Raw genomic sequence first — 13,948 nt, forward strand, 5'->3', positions numbered from 1 at the left:
CGGGCAGCCCTCCATCAGCACGCAGCTCTCGCGAGAGCGGCTGACGTGACGTGGGCGTTGCCAGGGCAACGGCGGCAGATTTAAACGCCCGAAAGCCGGAACTGCCGCTCACTTGTCGGGTGGAGCCGCGCTGGGTGCTTCGGCGCCTCCGTTCGGAGCTTCTAAACGAAGGAGCATCTGTGCAGACCGTGGTCAGCCAGATTCACGTGTACTCTGCGCTGAACCCATAGGGCTAAACAGCCTTGAACTCTACTAGTGAATATCTGGTTGAAGGGGAAATGAACAGCGATGAGAAATGGCAAATTGCCACCAAAAAGACTAGCAAGAGGGAAAAGCCTGCCTCAAAGCCTGAAGTACAGTGAAGAGCTCAGGGAACATGGGTTGTCTGGTCAGTTCTCCAGGTTAGGGGAATGGGGAGAGAAAGGGCTGACAGAATTAACATCAATAAATGGCTGAGGGAGTGGTGTTGTGAATGGGGCTTTGGCTTCTTATGTCATGGAACTGATTTTGGGGCATCTCATCTTCTTGGGGAGGATGGAGTTTATCTGTCAGACATGGGAAAGACCATCTTTGGCAGCAAGTTTTCCAATTCAGTCAGGTGAGCTCTAAACTAGAGTTGCTGAAGGTGGGAATCTTAAAATCATTGCGCTTTGAGGCTGACAATGAGGATCATGGGCCAGTAAGACAGCTCTTAAGGTTCAGGATAAGGGAATTGTGATTGGTAAATCAACCTCAATGGAGTCCAACTCAAGTGCCTGTACACAGTGCAGAGAGCATGGGGAGCAAGCAGGGTGAGTTGCAGGCATATGCATGCATGGGTTCAGGTTAAAGGGAAGGCAGGGGAAAGGAGACGTTGTAGTGGGGGTCTGCTGCAGGCTGCCTGATCAGGAAAACCAAGTAGAAGAGACCATCTACAAACTAATAGTAGCTGTTCCACATTCACAAAATGTGGTCATCACAGGAGCCTTCAGCCACCCCTGTATCTGTCAAAGGGACAACAGAGCACTGCACCAGAAATCAGAGGTTCCTGAAACGTGTTGATGATAACTTCCTCTTGCAGGCTGTATGGGAACCCATGAGAAAAGGAGCTGTGCTGAGCCTTGTCCTCACCAATGAGGAGGGACTGGTGAGTAATGTGAAGCTCAAGGACATTCTTGGTTGTGGTGTTCAAAATCCTCAGGATGTTAAAGAAGGTGCACAGCAAGCTTGCCACTCAGGAGAGCAGACTTTGAACTCTTCAGGGAACTGCTTGGCAGGGTGACATGAGAGAAATGCCTGGAGGAAAGAGGTGCCTAAGAAAGCTGGTTGGTATTCAAGGACCATCTGCTCCAAGCCCAGAAGCAGTGCATCCTGAGAGAAAGGAAGGCAAGAATGCCAGGAAGCCTCCGTGGATCAACAAGAAGCTCCTGGACTTATTTAGCTCGAAAAGAAAGACTATAGAGAGCGGAAGCAGGAACAGGCTACTTAGATAAAGGAAGAAATTCTTTACTGTGAGGGTGGTGAGAAACTGGAGCAGGTTGCACGAAACGGCTGTGGATGGTCCCTCCCTGGAAGCATTCAAGGCCAAGCTGAATGGGGCTGTGAGCAACCTGGTCTAGAGGGAGGTGTCCCTGCCTGTAGCAGGGGTGGTGGAACAAGATGATCTTAAGGGTTCCTTCCAACCCAGACCGTTCTGTGATTCTGTGTATTGAGTCACCTATTACATTAGGATAACACACTTGACTTGGTAAGTGTCTTGCCAGCTGATTTACATTCTCTAAATGGGACTACATATTCATTAGCAATACAGTTCCATTAACTTTCTTTCAAATACATGACAGTCTGGGGAAATTATTCTGCAGGATCCAGAGCTGCCCAAATTCCTAAGCTCTGAGGGCAGCTGGTACCAAGGAGTGTATGTGGTTTTGTGCTGTGAGAGGTACCAATCAAGGAACCAATAGAGCTTCACAGTTGATCACAGAGGCGTAGAGGTCCTCATACAATGGATTTATGGCACACCCCTGGAATGCAAAATTGAAATTCCGTTCTGTTTCAAAACCTTGGTTAACAATTAAATGCCTTTATGCAGTAGAGGCTCTCTTGTTACCTCTGGGAGGCTCCAGCTAAATTCTAACGAGTAGAAAAGGTTTTTGGTTGTTGTTTTTGTTTTTTGCACAGCAATGGCGGCTTCTTCCATGACCTTTCATCTTTGTCTTCTGGTTTATCTTTCACTAGGATGGCAGCTTTGCTCCCTTCCTGCACCACCCATCACTTCTGCAGGGCAGATCTGATGGGCTCTGTGTAACGAGGCCAGACCGTGTGGGGCTGCCCATTGTTCCAGAAATGCTTCCTTGTCCCGTGCGAGCAGCTGAAGATGGCCTGGCAGCAGTGGCAGCAATGGCTTGCGTCTTTCTGTACAATACATTCCGTACATTTCCAAGTATTCAGAACAGGTGCAACTGTTTTTAAACCCCTCTTTATATCAGCTGTTGCTGCCGACCCGTTCTGCAAAAGCTTCTCTTTCGGGACACGATGGCACTGAGTGCTGCTCCGCCTTCAGCCACTGAGCGGCAGGAGCAGCACGGGATGCTCGCTGCTGTGGCTCGCAGTGCAGCCCGGCTGGGAGCTCCTGGAGCTCTCTGCCTTTTCCAGCAGCAACCTCGGTGTGTGTGTGAATGGATGCTTTTCTTTCCCCTCCATCACACCTGTATGCATCGTGCTGTGATACTGGCTGGTGCTCACACTGCTTGCGTTGCCAACTGGATTCCTGCCATGCCTTTGAAGATCACAGTATCGCCAATGCTCAGCCTTCTGGATGAGTTCTCGTGTCACAGCTGATGTGGGTGAAGAATCTCCAGCCTGTGTCACTAGCATGAAGTGCCATGCTGCAGCTACACGACTCCTGGAAGGAGAACCAGCTCCCCAGCACTGCTTACCTCCCTCTTTCCTCAAATATCTTCTCGTTGATCTCAGCTTATCATAGGTTAAACATGATGCTACAAGTATGGGACAACTGTTACATGGAGATGTGATGGCATCTCTATGCTTGCAATGGTCTGACTGCAGGAGCAAGCAGAATCCTGCTGTTAGGAGCCTCTAAGCACACCCTTTGCTCTGCCCAGCATTGAAAGGTTCTTGCATGGCAGGGGTCTCACCCCGGGTCCTCTGGACCAGCTGCAGGCACACTGTGAGAGGATAAGAGGGGCCTGTTTCTATTAATGCAGCTTGCATTAATACAGAATGCATTCTCCCTGCATACCCTGCTCTGTAACCACAGGGCTGACCTGGAGCTGTTCCCTGGCTGGGTGTCGGGTCTCACCCAGCTGTTTCTGTCAAACGTTCTGCCTTTCCTGTAAGGACCACCCTGACAATTTCTGTGAGTTAAAAACACTGTATGACAACTTCAGGAAATGGGCTTTGTTGCAGTTTTGGGGGGCAGGGACAGGGGACACACGAGTGCTGGGGGGTCTGTGGTGCTCACCTGCAAGCAGGCATTTCTGTGTGTCAGAAGAGCGGCTCTGTCTCCTGTGTGTTGGGTCAGTGCTTGGTGTTTTCATCCTCCTGATAAGCAATAGAGGTTCTCTGGGAAAACCCAGGAATGCCAAAATACTACTAGTAATCGAATTGCATTTTCTCAATCTCTGGTGAGCAGTAGGTCAGGCTGTAGCTGAGCTTTTGTTCTTTGTATCATATTCTGACACAGGGGCTTAGTTGAAAGTGAGTAATCCGAGGGCCAGAGAGAGCAAACTGCAGAACAAAACCTCCATCCCTGAGTGCAGGAGAGGATCCTTTGTGATGCCACGTGGCAACAAATGGTGTGCTGGATGGTCCTGTCTGATGTCACAGTGTCAGATTCATCCTGATATCTTATTTAGCGCTCATATCACGTAGGGCTTTTTGTTCCCAGCTAACTGAGAGCCACCTGGACTAGGACACGGGTACAGCCCTGGCTCCAAAGTGCAAATGCTCTTTCTGATGCCTTCAGCAGCTGACAGCAGACCCGAGTATATGTGCTGCATTTCTGCAGCTGAAAGTAGACCTTCTTTTATAGGAAACAAGTGTTGCCTGACGTTCTCGTAGCCAACTGGCCACAGTGGTTATGAAATGAATGTTACAAAATGCGTGCCCTCGAATGATGTTCCCCCGCGACAGCTGTGGGAGGTGACCTGTGGTGCAGAGAACAGATCACAAGGCAGAACTTAACAGGAGTGATGAAGCACTGGGAAAAAAATAACCGTGCTAAGAGACAGTGGTTTCCTCTTGATGCCTTCAATTCATAATCAGAATCTGGTTTAGAAGAGGGCCTTTATTTGGATATGTGACCAGACTCTGCTCGAGGAGGTTTAGGTAAGATTGTCTTTCTCATGATATGCCAGAAGCGGTTGTATCTCTGAACTAAAACCCATAAGAGTAAAAACAACATGAACTTTGATTTACCACAAACCCCGTGCAACCCACTTGTCCTTGGAGGGTTGAGCAGTAAGTGCTATTCTTAGTTTCTTTCTAACAAACAAGCAAACAAAATACCAACAACAACCAAACATCCAGTTCTGTATGATTCATCTTCCCCTGACTTCAGCCCTCAAACTGTAGACTTAGCTGATGTGTGATAGACACAAGACTCAAGTGCCTGGGGCAGTTATGGTTACACAGCTTATCGATGGGCTGTGAGTCCATGGAGTGGAGTTTCCAGAACTGGAGCAGAGTTACTTTGACTGATTTGCAGCGGGTCTGGGGCTCTTGATACCCATCATCTATCTGGCAAGGATGGAGTCTGAGAGCAGCAGTTCCCTTTCCAGTGCCCTGGGCCTTTCTGAACACGTTCCTCGTGCGATTACACTCCCACTCACACAGATGTGTGCCTTGCACAGGGCTGGCACAGCACGTGCTGGGGGGCACTGGGGTGAGTGAGACCTCACAGGCAGCTCACTCCCCTCTTGTGATGGGCGGGCAGTGTGAGTTCGTCCCGGGTTCCAAACAAAGCAGAGAACTGGGGCTGTGCAGCAGGATGGAGAGCTGGTCTGGCCAAGGGCTTGGGGTGAACACAGTCCTGCTGCACGCCATGCAGCTCAGCTGGAGGGGTGTGCCACTGCCATCCACCAGTAGGACACGCTGCTAAAGGTCATCAAATGGAGCTACAAACAGCCTGCTAATGGCAGGAGAGAGCAGAGGGCACACCTCACCAACTGGACGCTCTGCATATAGGGTTAGGGGCTGTACTCTTGCCCCAGCACTGCTGGTGGCATGAATGGCCCCATCAGAGGGCTGCTGCTCACTGGGGTCTGTGCTGACCTGGTGCAACACTCCTTTCATCCTGCAACCCCAGCAATTGCTGTGCTGGGCAAAGGGGAGCTGACGCCTTTAAATAGAGCATCTGTTTATTCTTGAAACAATTAGGGAGGGCAGTTAGATCTTGAACTCGTTACTGAGCCTAAAACAATTATGATAAAAACAAGTTCCAGATGGACTTGAGAGGAATTGTTTTTGTCTTTAGTAAATTAGAACAGATTCCATGTCTTCAAGTTCCTCTGGCTTTTATGGACAGGAAACACGAATTACACACAATAATTTACTACAAACAAAGGAGATGAACTCTGCGACAGCCCATTTATCTTTGCTCATGTGCCTCCTCGAGGTCTGTGAATTGCTTAACTCGTGAGGAGCTTTCTTCTTTATTTTCAAACTCCTTGCTATTTCGGTTTGCAGAAAAGAAACAGGAAGCTGCCGTGTTTCTGTTGTGGAGTTAAACTCACCTGTGACCCCAGGCAAATGCTTGCACATGCCTTAAAATCCCCCGTGAAGGCAGCGAACAAAACCAGAGGTAACAATGTTTGTCTGACCCTGTGCCTTCACAGTTCCCTTTCAGTACACGTGTACTTAAATCGAAGAGCAGATGAATTTGCAGTGATGGGTTTGCAACACACATGAATTCCTCCCCTCCAGGACTATTTCCTTGTGAGCTGGTTTGTAGATCACAGAAGTTTATGGTGCCACAGGTTGCTGCTGCTTTACCTGCACGTGCAGAACTGGTAGCAGTGCTTGTGTTACCTCTGGTACCAGTGCACTTCAGTTCTTCCTGTGAGTGACCTGAACAAAAGTACAGGTGGAGATCTGGCAATTTGTTCTTCTGGCAGTTCCAGGAGCCCCCAGATAGACATTTATCAGAGCCCACCCAAAAGTCTGGGCATCAGACCACTGCTGGCAGCACCTGCACCCGTCAGCTTTGGTCCCTGGGCAGGGGAAGGACAGCAGGACCAGGCAGGAGGAGATCAGCAAAGCGGCTCCTGAGCAGCATTCCTGTTCTGGCAATCCCTCCTACTGTCTTGCAGCTGAGACAAAGAGATTGGGTTTGGTTTCTTTGTGGGTTTTAACTGGATTCTGTGGTTTTCTAGAAGAAGCTCTGCCAGCATCCCTACAAAGGTATATAATGAGTGCTGTGTGGCTGAGCTGATGTGAAGTGACGGAAGGACATAATTCCCAAAGAACATAAAATGTGACAAGGATTGCAATGCAGACTGAGCTGCCCCTGGGCGTGCTGTAATGCATGAAGTCAGCTTGGCTGCTCTCCATAGGAAGTGAGATCATGGGCAGAAAGCTGCCTGGGAACTGGAGGGGTCACAGGTTTGTCTGGCCTCTTCCCATGCTGAAGGGGGAGTTTCTGGATGCATTTCACTGCTTTCCCACTTGATTCCTATAAAAAGAAAGCCTTAAGCATAAGCCTGGAGAAGTAGAGTTCTCAAAATTTGGCTGGCAAACAAGGGAAAAGAAAGAAAATGATAATGTGATGACATTTTTTTGCCTTTCATGTGATGTCCGATTTGCACATGGAATAATTAGGATTGATCATTTGGATTCTCATCTCCTTGTAGCTAGTGAGGCTGGGCTCCAGAATGCTGACCTTCCAGCAAATGGGCTCCAAATGTTTATCTCCAGTCTTGGTTCAAGCAAGGTAGGGGCAGGAGTCACAGTGCTTGAACTCAGCTTCTGACTGTGAGAGCAGATAGGAAATCTCTAATCTCCCATCCAAATGAGCAGATATTTACTCATATACTTCTTTCATCATCCATTTATTCACTCTCAGTTCTGTTACTCAGTTGCAGCTGTCCTTCTGCGGGGGCTGTGCCTGCACAACGCTGACACACAAAGCTGTGGCAGTGGGGCTTTGGGGCTGAAACAGCCATGTGGATCCAAGCAGCACTTAGCAGAGCCCCCAGCCCCAGTCAGGAACTCTCTTTCCCTCCTTGGCCTTTCCAGCTGAGGGTTTTTTGACTCAGCTGCAGTTTTAGCATCCCCTGGGCTCCACTCTCAGAGTCTCCAGTGCAGCTCATGCTGGCAGTGCTGGTCTCAGTACCTGAGCACTCAGGAACCCGTACCCCAGTGCCCATCTGCCTCATCTTTTCCTCTCTCCCACTCTGTGTTGCTTTAACCTCACTGTCCCCTCACCTTCCACCTGCGTTTTGTCCCCCATCAAACAGCAGTCAGAGTGGATGCAGTGGAAAACACAAGGACTCCTTCCTCTGCTAATGATTTCACTTCCTATTGACTGAGGGCTTAAAGAGGAATCTCAGGGCTCACTAAAAACCTGGTGACAATTTAACCTTCTCCTACAGAAACCCAATACCAGGCCCCTTCCTCTGCCTGCAACCAGGGTGGCTGTAAAATTAGACCTGGCTCCTCAACACGGCGTGCAGCTCTGGAAAGCACCACAAGCTCAGGACTGGGGGACGGTGGGTTTGTTTAGACCTTTATCAGATCATGCTTTCAGGCTCTGTGTACACCTGGCACAGCCTCATGGAGAGCAGGCACCTTGTGCTGCCTGGTTTGACCTCTCACAGTTTAGGGAAGCACTTCAGTGCTACAAGCAATAAGAGATGGAATCATGAGCATGAATTCCTGAAACCCCAAAGCCTCTGAATGTTGGTGCACGTGTCATTTGCTGGCTGCAGAGTGAACCGGAGAGGAAGGGGCCGGTTAGCAGCGGGGAAGGCTGTGCTTTCAAGGCAGCAGCCCTGCGGCTGAAGGGGGAGAGAGCAGGTGTGCAGTGCGTACCGCCCGGCTGGGCACGGCCTGGGCACTCGCACACCAGGCAGCGCAGCCCCGCACAGAGCCACGTGCACAGCGAGCCTCCGCCCCGCCCCCTGTTGTCCCCTTCTCTCCCCGTGATTGGCCACCTCTGTGGAGGCGTGACCCTCTGCCCCGCCTTCCCTCAGCCATCAGCCAATCGCACCGCCCCACCTCCTCCGGCGTCCCTCGCTCGCCCCGCCTCCAGGGGGCGGAACCCCAGGGCGCTCCCCCTCTCGGCCCGTCACCGTCCGCAGCGGGTCCGTTCCGGGTTGGAGGCCGAGGGCATGAGGCGCGCTCCGATTGGCCAATCCTCGCCGCCCGTTGCGTCAGGATTGGCCTAGCGCAGCTGGCGGGGGCGTGGCTTCGGCGGCTCGCGGGGGTGCTGTTAAAGGCCCCGCGGCGCGGCCGGGCGCTGTCGCCGTGCGCCATGGCCTACCAGGGCTTGGCGCAGGAGTACCTGGGCATGCCGGCCGTGACGCGCGCCTACACCACGGCCTGTGTGCTTACCACTGCCGCCGTGGTGAGGGCTGGGGGAGCGGGCACTGGGGTGCTGTGCTGGGGAGGGTGCGGGGCGGCTGGCGCTGCTTGCCTAGCGAGCGGCAGTGGTGGCAGCTGCCCTGCTTGTGTCTCTCAGCAGCTGGAGTTCATCACCCCCTTCCAGCTGTACTTCAACCCCGACCTCATCTTCAGGAAGCTCCAGGTGAGACCTTGCCCAGGGGCACGGGGCCCTGACTGCGTCCGGAGGGGCTGCTCTGACACTGCAGGAGCTGCCTGCTAGCCCGGCATCGCCTTACTGCAGGATGTAGCTCTCTCCTCCCGGCCTTCCCCTGCTATACACCATCCTGCCTTTCCCTTTTCCATAGATCAACCCCACCTCATCCCCTGCATCCCTGGGTGAGGTCCTTAGCAGCTGTGCTGGGGCTGGGATTGCTTTGCTATGGTGTGGAGTGAGCAGTCACACTTACTCTGGGTGCTGAACTGTGCTTGTCCCATCCTGAAACAGAGTAATCTTCTCCCATCTGGGCCAGTAGAATGTGTGTGGGGTGGGGGTCCACGTGTAGGTGCAGCTGTGTGGTGGTAGGCTGACCCCACTGCATGGGGCTACTGTCCATATGATCAGAGAGAGCCACCTGCCTACCCTCTGTTCTCTCTTCTCTTTCAGATATGGAGGCTGATCACCAACTTCCTCTTTTTTGGGCCCCTGGGATTCAGTTTCTTTTTCAACATGATATTTCTGTATCCTTTGGTCTCAGTAAGGCTGTCTGCTCCCTTTTTGGCTCAGCCGTGACGCCCTGTCCCACCTCCCTCCACACTGCCCTGTCACGCAGCACCCTGGGGTTGTTCCGTGGGTGGTGGCCCTGCTCGTGGCCTCTGCTGTTCCACCTGCTAGAGGATGAAGCTGCTGCAGCAGATGAGTAGCAGCACCACAGCTACCTCAGTGGTGTGAGACTCTCTGTTCTGCTCTGGTGCTTGTAAAACTGCCTCCTGTACTTGCAGCTGGCTGTTCCTCATGAGGCCTCGCTGGGGATCAGGCAGCCAGCCGTTAATTTCCTATACCCCTCCTTTCTCTCCTGCTCTCAGGTACAGGTACTGCCGCATGCTAGAAGAAGGCTCCTTCCGCGGAAGGACGGCTGACTTTGTCTTCATGTTCCTCTTTGGAGGGTTTCTCATGACAGTATCCTTTTGAGCAGGCTGAGGCCCTCTGGGCTCTTCTGAGATGCTCTGAGTAGCATGGGGCTCATCTGCCAGCTGTGTCTCACACTGCTGCATGTGATCTGTGGGCCAGGTCAGCTGGCTGGGGAATCCCAGCACCATGGGCTGCAGGCAGGGAGCCTCACTATGCCCCTGGGCCTGCACTCCTTGTGTCCCGTGGGCCCGAAGGGTCTGCTGGGCTGGGATGGCTGGAGCCTGGCCTGAGCCCAGCCAATGTGTGTGGAGGAGTGGAAGCAAGCCAAAGGAAGAGCTTCTGGTATTTGTTGTGTCTGCGAAGCGCTGATGCACCTGGCGTGGGAAGGGCTGCCTAATCCCAGGGGCAGAGTGACAGCATCTGAAAGCTCTACATGAAGGGAAGCCTCTTGCTCAGCTCTGTGGGGAGCCGTCCAGCTGAGCCAATGACAATGGCAGGGCTGAGGGTGAAGGGCTGCTCAATAGGTGTGAAGAGAGTAAGGAACTGAAGTGGGGGATGCTGAGCTGTGAGCACAGGGAGCAAGGTGCCTGCAGGTCAGCAGTGTGCTGGGCACTGTGAGCCCATCTGTCCCTGCACCTGACCAATGGCTGAAGAGACTGCCATGTGTCCCTGTCCTAAGTTTGTCTTACAGTAACTGAAGTAGTCTGGATAAGAGAAATATCTCCTTTCCAAGCATAAAACGTCTTTGGAATGCCTTGCCTTAAAGCACAGGCTCTGACACCATGAAGGCCCTTCTCTGAAAGCCCCTTCTGATGGTTGCTTGATGGAGAAGGCCCGGAGCTCCCTGGTCTCCTTTGGTTGTAGCAAGGACCTTACGGAGCAGTCACTGTAGGTGCCATGCAGTGTCTTGCTCTGGGGTGCATGGATGGAAATAGAGTGTGGGGAAGCATCGGTGCATCTCAACCAGCTCAGGAAAGACTTGGTGGCATGGGCAGCATCTTTCATGTCAGTTAGCTGAAATTTCCTGGCTGCATACATCCTGTGCTGCCTGGAGATGGTGTGCAAGGTAGGTTTTTTCCTTGACTCCGTAGTTTGTAGCTATTTGGTCTCTTTGCCAGCCTGTTTTTCCTGGGCCAGGCTTTCACCATCATGCTGGTGTATGTGTGGAGTCGCAGGAACCCTTACATCCGCATGAACTTCTTCGGGCTTCTTAACTTCCAGGCCCCTTTCTTGCCCTGGGTCCTGATGGGCTTCTCCCTGCTCCTGGGCAACTCCATCATTATTGATTTGCTGGGTAAGTCAGAGCTGGTGGGTAGAGGAGCACTTTGCAGCCGTGGCATTCTTCATTCTGCTGAAGCTGTCTTGCTTTCATCTTATTTAAGGCTGTGGGTGGCTTGATGTGAGCTGGCTGAGTCTGCTGCCCGGCCAGGCTTGGGGCTCAGCTCAGCACCTTATATCTTGCTGCATCTTAGCCAGAGGCAGCAGCTGGGTGTGGTGAGCTCAGCGTGATGCTTGGGCTGTGCGTGGTCTCCTGGGCATCTGGCTCTGCCCTGCCTGCCTCTGCGCCCATGTAAAGCATGACCACAGCCAACAACCTGGCTGCTGACACGCAGCTCAGGTGGATCTGATGGGAGCTGTGTGCTGTGGTGGTCTCAGGGCTTCATCCTGCTTAAGCTCCAGCAGCACTGGTCCAGCAGGCAGAGGAGGCACAACTGGGCCTGACCTTGGTGGCATCTCTCCCCAGGGATTGCAGTGGGTCATATCTATTATTTCTTGGAAGATGTCTTTCCCAACCAGCCTGGAGGAAAGAAGTTGCTTTTGACTCCCAGCTTCCTGTAAGTAAAGCAGATTTTAATTCTTGGGTTTACAGTGTTGCTTCCCAACGTGTGTTTCTTCCATAGCAAACAGGTCTGTGGCTCTGTGGGGTAACCTGGCTTTGGCTGTTAGTCTTGCTGAGCTTCTGCTATGTTGTGTTAAGCCACGCAGGACCCACCTGTGTGGTTGTAGCTTCTGTGCTCAACATTTGAAGCCTTTGCTGCAGAAGCACTGGCACTTAGCACGCTATGTGTGTACAGAGCAGCTACTGGTACCATAAGTTTTTCTAGCTGAACTGGAACCTTCTTGTGGAAGTGCTAGATACAGGTAGGATTTTATTTTCCTGAAGTACTTTTGTGGTTTAAGAAATTAGAACGTGTTCTGCTTCATGTTAGTGATCAAAGCTGTCCTCGAGATGGAGGCATTGTCGTTGCATGTTGAGCTGAGTGCTTGTGCAGTAGGGCAGTGGTCACAGCACCAAGCCTGCCAGCGCTCAGGAAGTGTTTGTCAACTCTCTTAGATGTATGATTTGATTTTTAGGCATTCCTGTGCGGAGCTGGGAGTTGGACTCAGTAATCCTTGTGGGTCCCTTCTGGCTTGGGATGTTCTGTGCAGCCAAACCCTGTGAAGGGTCAGGGCATCCTTGGAGGGCTGGGGGTTTTCTTTGTCTTCAGCTCACGTTGTTAACCTGCCTGCTTGATGGGATGCATGTATCCCTCGCCAGGAAGATGGTATTTGACACACCTGAAGAGGATCCAAACTATAACCCCCTCCCTGAGGATCATCCCGAAAACCAACCTGGAGACCAAGACCAGCAGCAGCGTCCACTGTAGCAGAGGACTTCATTGTGGCTGGATTCCTCTCTTCTGGCTGGACTTAAGCTGTGCCCCAGAGATCTCACTGGAATAATACCAGTTGCCATTCTGATGTGTCATGCTTCACTGTTTGTATGGGTAACCCATCTTCCTCTTGTACTAAGTGGTTCTGCAAAGCTTTGCACGTAAGAACTGATGAATCCTTGTGGAGGTGTTCTAGGGAGAGGGGCTGGAGGTTATGTGATGGCTCCTCAGCTGCCTGGTGGGGATAAGTATCAAATGGGGTGTGAAACCGGTTACTCATTCTCTTGCTGTTGATGGCTTGCTGCATGGCAAGTCACTTCTGGCCTCTGTACAAAGACTGATGCTCTCTGCTCTCACGGTTGTGAGACATCTTTGTGGGCTTTCAAACAAGTCGTGCACCTTGTCACGGTGAAGCACAGCCAAGTTTCCCAGGCAAAAACCTACCATAGTGGAATGCAGCTCAACTACTCCCTTCCCTCTGAGTCTCCCACCCTTTCTCATTGTTGTTTCCAAAGAGTCTTTACATTAAAGTCTTTATTTTTCAGTTGCGTGTCCATTTCTGCCAGGAGCAGAAGCACCAGGACTCTTCAGGACTGTGCTCAAAACTTCCAGGCTTCTTGCTCAGGCTTCCATATTTTTTATTCTTGTGGCAAGGCAAAACTTAGTCTAGTTGGAAGCTTTCCTTCCCTTGCTTCTCCCTGCAGCGTGTGAGAAGGGGATGAGGTATGGATGGAGAAACGGAGGCCCACAGAAGGAACACGGAATGGAGTTGGAAGCTTGTTTCAGTTGGTGACTGAAGGAGGCACTTGATACTAAAGGCAGTCTGTGCATGCCATGCAATTCCACACTTGTGGAATCCACCTCTGAATTTTAGAAATTAAACACGAGCAGCTTAGTAACTGAATTTGATCATTCTTGCTAGCTTTAGTGCATGTGTGCTCCTAGACCTCCAAAATGTTTACAGTAGACCTGCAGCATGTCTTATGGCAGCTCAGTTAACGGCTGACTGTTCAGCTACGTGCTTGCAAACCACTGCTAAAACTACTGGAGGTGTGAGTAACCAGCAGCCAGATGAGAATGATACAGAAGCCCTATGGCAATGGAAGGCTGAACCACAGCCATCCCACTCAGCTCCTTTGCAGGCTTCCCATGAAAACAGCTCAGTAATGGAAAACTTCAACTATTTTTGCTGCACTTCTGTTTCTCTGTAGGGAAAGAACCATACATGGAGTGATCTTCTAGAAGGCAGAGTGGTACTAGGGGCAAGTGGCCTCAGATTAGACAGGCACCTGCTGTGTGCTTTGTTCATGAACTCCTGCAGAGCTGGTGTTGTCTTCAGGTAATGCAGAACTGCAGCTGTGGAACGCAGAAGCTGGGCTGCACTCAGTGGGGGCTGGTTACTGGATTAAAGAGAAGAGCTGTGCTTACAGGGTGGGAAAGCTGCTGCTTGCTGGTTCCTCATAGTCCTCGTGCTCAAAGCAGCCTGTGCTCATCTTTCTGTGAGCTGGACTCCTGCACTTTGCAGCCTTGCCTCTCGTTTCTTGGAGGGAAAATTCCTACATCTTCTCTGGATCTGGAGAAGCCAAAGTACTTGTAAGCTTGCTACAGAAGCTCACATCCTCGT

General features: G+C 51.6%; 1 protein-coding gene across 2 annotated transcripts; it reads left to right on the plus strand.

Moving 5' to 3' along the window:
* Positions 1-8,433: 8,433 nt before the first annotated feature.
* On the plus strand, positions 8,434-12,868 carry LOC122176774 (derlin-2-like). 2 transcript variants are annotated; one of them, XM_042865662.1, is made up of 7 exons: positions 8,434-8,563; positions 8,678-8,743; positions 9,206-9,279; positions 9,625-9,718; positions 10,769-10,964; positions 11,415-11,505; positions 12,210-12,868. In XM_042865662.1, exons 1-7 carry the CDS (start codon positions 8,471-8,473, stop codon positions 12,316-12,318), a joined length of 723 nt encoding a protein of 240 aa, XP_042721596.1. In that variant the 5' UTR covers positions 8,434-8,470; the 3' UTR covers positions 12,319-12,868. The 2 variants fall into 2 exon arrangements, with proteins under 2 accessions (XP_042721596.1, XP_042721597.1); XM_042865663.1 differs by having other exon boundaries at positions 8,681-8,743.
* The last annotated feature ends 1,080 nt before the right edge of the window (positions 12,869-13,948 follow it).

The sequence above is a fragment of the Lagopus leucura genome, unplaced genomic scaffold (genome assembly GCF_019238085.1).
Source record: "Lagopus leucura isolate 7727_CA_CO unplaced genomic scaffold, USGS_WTPT01 Super-Scaffold_806, whole genome shotgun sequence".
Taxonomy (NCBI): Eukaryota; Metazoa; Chordata; class Aves; order Galliformes; family Phasianidae; genus Lagopus; species Lagopus leucura.